Source organism: Eptatretus burgeri, chromosome 10 (genome assembly GCF_056783735.1).
Source record: "Eptatretus burgeri isolate ZD-2024b chromosome 10, Ebu_testis_v1, whole genome shotgun sequence".
In the NCBI taxonomy this organism is placed as follows: Eukaryota; Metazoa; Chordata; class Myxini; order Myxiniformes; family Myxinidae; genus Eptatretus; species Eptatretus burgeri.
Window position 1 is genome coordinate 90110436 of NC_140970.1, and position 4807 is coordinate 90115242.

Consider the following 4807-nt stretch of genomic DNA (forward strand, 5'->3'; position numbering starts at 1 on the left):
TTCACCGAGCTTGCGAGTGAAGACTCGCCAAAACAACGTGAGTTGATTGTTGTTTAGTCCGTAGACCCCGAAAGTCGGGGGGGGTCATGACATTATAGATATGTGGTTTGTGTCATAAGACCATTCATATGAAACCAGTTCCCCACACTCATACCAAGAACAAAAAAAGTAGTGGCGGCGAAGGTATGCGGTCTATGAGTGCCCGTTCTAATTTTCTTTATGAAATGATTTTCACAAGCAAGTATCAAATTCATTGTTACCTCTGCCACCAAAGGTGAAGGAGGTTATGTTTTCACCCTTTTTGGGTCGCCGAAATAGGTGACCCTTATTGTCAGTAATTTTGTTTGTTCGTTTGTCATCAGCATAATTGGTAGTAAACGTGGGCCGATTTTGACCTCGGGTGGTAGGTCCATCTCATGACCTAGTGCTTTGGAAATTGTGATGGTTGCTTGGGACGTTTTGGTTCCCTTGCAACAACCGAAAAACCTTCAAAATCGGTACCATTCACGCGAAATCAATTCCAAAAGCCGTTATCCCACGTATGGTTATGGAATTTGGCACGAATGATCTACAGGTAATGCTCTATCAAATATATTCCGGTTTTTGTGATATCTGGAATACTTTACCCGCAGCGCCCCCTACAATTAGGGTATGTGCGAAAATTGGCGAGAATTGAAGGCCCCCCGAGCGACCAGGTGAGTGCATCGATACGAATGAAACTTTGCAGGTTCATGGTACTCAATGAGTACTACAACTTTGCCTCAGGACATATTGACCGATTTCGCTTAGGTCAGGGGTCAAAGGTCAATTCGTGCAAAAATCGATAATATGCGAGAGCTGGAGGTGCCTTCGAGCCAAATGCTACTCCTCCTAGGGTTATGGTCGGATGGTCATGAAAATTCACACTAATCGTCTGGAATACATTGTGCACACACACGATCGAGCCGGATTTTCGATTTAGATCTTTGTTCACCCACATCACCCCCTTGAACTTTGGGGATTTCCGATATCAAACCGCATTTTCGGTACTTTTCATTCAAATTGATACCGAGTAGTAATCAGTAGATGGAACTGGATGAGATTTGATATGCATAATCTTAAGGTGATTCCCTATCCACTATATGACATCCATTTTGCTCTATATCTTATAGTTTCCATGCTCGGCGACCCATCGCCGCCTACCGGCTTGTCTGTCTGTTTGTTTGTCTGTGTACAGGATATCTCAAAAAGTTGTGGACAGGTTCAGTGTGTGACAGGGACGAACTGATTAGATTTTGGTGAAGATCCGGATCCGACTACTCTAATTTTTAAAGTGATTCTTTACCATTGAGAGATAGGGCTAAAAATGATATATAGCATGATAACTCAAAAGGTTGTGGACGGATTCGGAGGAAACTTGGTGGACATGTTGGATGTGTGACAAGGAAGAATTGATTTGATTTTGGTGAAGATCTGAATCCGGATCTGAAATTTTTAAAAAATTTCTAAAGTGATTCTTCCTCATTGAGGGATAGGGCCAAAAACGATATAGTGCTGTTCAGCATGATATTTTAAAAATGTATTCGGCCTGATATGTTCTCATGGAATCGGGTATTACGTAGCGGAGGTATGTGCTCCACCAAGTGCCCTTCTAGTTCTCTTTAGTCTCTCTTGGACTGTTGATTTCCCACCTTTCGCTCTCGCTATTTTCTTCATACAGTGACAAATCCCAAGCAAACACATCAGTGGAGCTGTGGATCCAGCCTAATTCAGCACCCAGTGGCCTTCTTCTGTGGAGTGGGAATCCAGTACCTGGGGCTGACTTCCTGACATTGGGACTTGTGGACTGGCATGTTGAATTGGCACTAAACCTGGGTTCAGGCCTTTTGCAGTTGAGATCGACTGTACATCTGAAGCCTCAGCACTGGTTCCATATCCGGGCTGGGAGGTAGCGTTGGTGGGTGGGATTATATTTACAATAACAGTAATATTATTAATAATGATAAATTTTAAAATATCAAATTATTGTGGGACTTTTGTCCGTATGCATGTGTATACAGGTATTTGCGCAGTGCATGGTTACAGGTCGGCAATGAGAGTCCCGTGCTTGGTAAGACACCAGGCAAGGCTGCTCGACTCGATACCCATGGGGGTCTTTGGATAGGTGAGTAATAGCAGCTAAAGTACCTCCCTCACATCTGATCGTGGATGTTCTTTTCTCTTTAATTGCAATCATTTGTCTCCATCCACATTGTCATTCAATTAATTTTATTATTCCCGCGCTTTTGAAGTAAAGCGGGAATATTGTGATTGTCTGCGCCGTCTGCCCGTCCGTCTGTCTTACCCTGTAACTCCTCCTACACCGTTTGAAATAGGAAGTTGAAACTTTGGGACATAGTAGATATATGTATGGGGAAGTGCACAACACTTTCGGATTTTTGAAAAGACCCTTCCGAGCCGGGCCAGAGGGGTTGGAGTCATGGGGGTCGATTAAAAAAAAAAATTGTCTTATAGCTTTTTAAATCAAACATATTCATGAGTTATACATTTAACATATTTTTTCAAACACATGATGATCAGAGGGTGCTTTGGGGTTAGGGGGTCAAAATAGCTCCTCCTACACCGTTTGAGATAGGAACTTGAAACTTTGGGACATAGTTGATCTATGTATGGGGAAGTGCACAAGACTTGGATTTTTGATATGACCCCAGGGGCTGGGCCAGAGGGGGTGGGGTCATGGGGGCTGATTAAAAAAAAAAAAAACTAGCGTTAATGGGACAAAGCAGTGCACACGGGAATATGCAATGGTGTGCCATCGACAACATAGTTCTTGTTCCCTTTTGCAAAGGCAACTGTCCAATTCCTTCCTTCGTTTCCCATTCTGACCTCAGGTGCCACTGCATCCACCATCCCATCAGACCTTATACCCTCCCCAGCCTATGCTGTGGGATTCCGTGGATGCCTGCGAGCCATGGAGCTGGGAGGCCAAATGGTTTCACTCACTCGCCACTTCATCCACACTTCCGGCTTCTTGTATTGCCCAGTATAGCTTCATAGACCAGCACCTACACTCCTCCTTTCTTCATTGTTTTCATCTACCCCACAGCACTCCCTCTTAAGACCTCTTTTCACTGCAAAAGTCATCATTATCCATCCTTTTCATAAACTGTCTGGCATTGTCTATTAAACTTTTTATTAATTTTTGCACTAAACTGAATCACCCGTCTCCTCCTCCCTCCCCATCCCGTATCTTCATGTATTTTCATTCAGCCTTTGCACAGATCTGTTTACAAATACAGAGGACAAATTGTGACAAAATTAGCACAAAATAAAACGTCCAAGTTAAGATAAGCCACATTTTCGAGCTTCCCTTGACAGTTATGAATTCATCTGGCATCTCATGGAACATCTGCAGCAGTGAAATACCAAGATGAATGCTGATGAGTCAAAGTGGTGAGACCCACACTCGACTGGTATAGCAAGGAATTTTTAATTTGAAGAGGATAATTACCCAAAGGCCAACTCGTGCAAAGGCCTCCTGAGTATTGTAAACATCCAAATTGCAGATTGGACACCCAAATGTTTTTGCTGAAGTCCATCTCCCAAAACTCCCCTCCTTTAAATGTTCTGGGTATTGGACTATCCACATGTTTCATACACATGACAAAGTTTTGGGGGGAGTGGGGGGGTGCATTTGAAAAAAACAGAAGGGAACAGAAGAGTGAAGGTAGAGGAGAAAGGGGCGAATGGTAATGGGGAAAATTCAAACATTCCCCCATCTTGTAGATGTAATGTTTCGGTGGCCCCTGATTGAGCCGTGTGCATTTTACGGTGTTTTCTTATGATAGGAATAAGTTCACAAAGGCTTCATCCTCCCCTCTCGAATCCATACCAATGGCACAGCATTGACGAGGAGGTTTGCAATTTTAGAAACTGGAAGAAGTTCCGCACTAAGTTGCACGGCATAGATGACAAACATTATTTAAACAGGGTTTTATACTTGGGAAAGGAAATGCACACCCAGAATATAGTGCGTGACCAGACGGTGGGTAAGGAGGGAGATTTTTTATTATTATTATTTTTTTTTACAATCGGTTTTATCTCGCCCAAAAGTTTTTGGACAGACATGGATTGATGTTGTCACCTCCTGCAATAAATAAAAAATATTGATTCCAAAAAAAAAATTTTCTCCTATGAAATCGGAACATTTTACTCGAATTGGAACGTTTTTAAGCTCTCAAGGCCTGGGTTTTAAAAATACCCAACAAAAAGGCAAAATCAAGTCGGAGCATTGGGCGCGTTTTGTCCAAAACCTTTCATTTGACATTTCCTACACCTCACGCTTTTACTAACCTATCATCTGTATTATATCAAATTGTTTTCATTTTGTATGTTGAGGGTTTTGTATATGTGATATAATGGGAGACATAAAATTTGATTTCGTTTAATTGCTACGACAACTTGTCTGGGTTCATTACATTTGTTCGGGCAGCTGGAGGTTCCGCTTCACGATTGGAGGATTGTCGGTTTGATTTTAGACTCATGATTGGTTTAAAACTGTCAATTTTAATATTTAATGTGGCAGTTTTAACATTCTATTTCTGAAATGCACTTGCCGTTATAATTTTGTTTTAAACTGCTCTATGGTGTAAGAGGCCATCTATACAAATAAGTGGAATCGAAGTCTCATCCCTTCCCTCCACCTTATTTTGTTCCCCATACAGTCCTATTCTCATCCCACCTCTTACTCCAATCAATTTCCCTTCTCTCCCATTCCCCTACCCTTTATCTCTACTTCCCTTTTCTCAATTTTTCTTCTCTCAGTTTA

General features: G+C 42.1%; 1 protein-coding gene across 4 annotated transcripts in view; it reads left to right on the top strand.

Moving 5' to 3' along the window:
- LOC147019084 (agrin-like) overlaps window positions 1–4427 on the top strand; it is a 182989-nt gene extending 178562 nt beyond the window's left edge. For all 4 annotated transcript variants that reach the window (XM_085899319.1, XM_085899320.1, XM_085899321.1 and 1 more), the window contains 3 exons: window positions 1700–1927; window positions 2040–2143; window positions 2871–4427. In XM_085899319.1, coding sequence (XP_085755445.1) covers window positions 1700–1927; window positions 2040–2143; window positions 2871–3028 — 490 coding nt within the window. In that variant the 3' untranslated portion in view covers window positions 3029–4427. The remainder of the gene's footprint in view (window positions 1–1699; window positions 1928–2039; window positions 2144–2870) is intronic.
- Window positions 4428–4807: the final 380 nt, after the last annotated feature.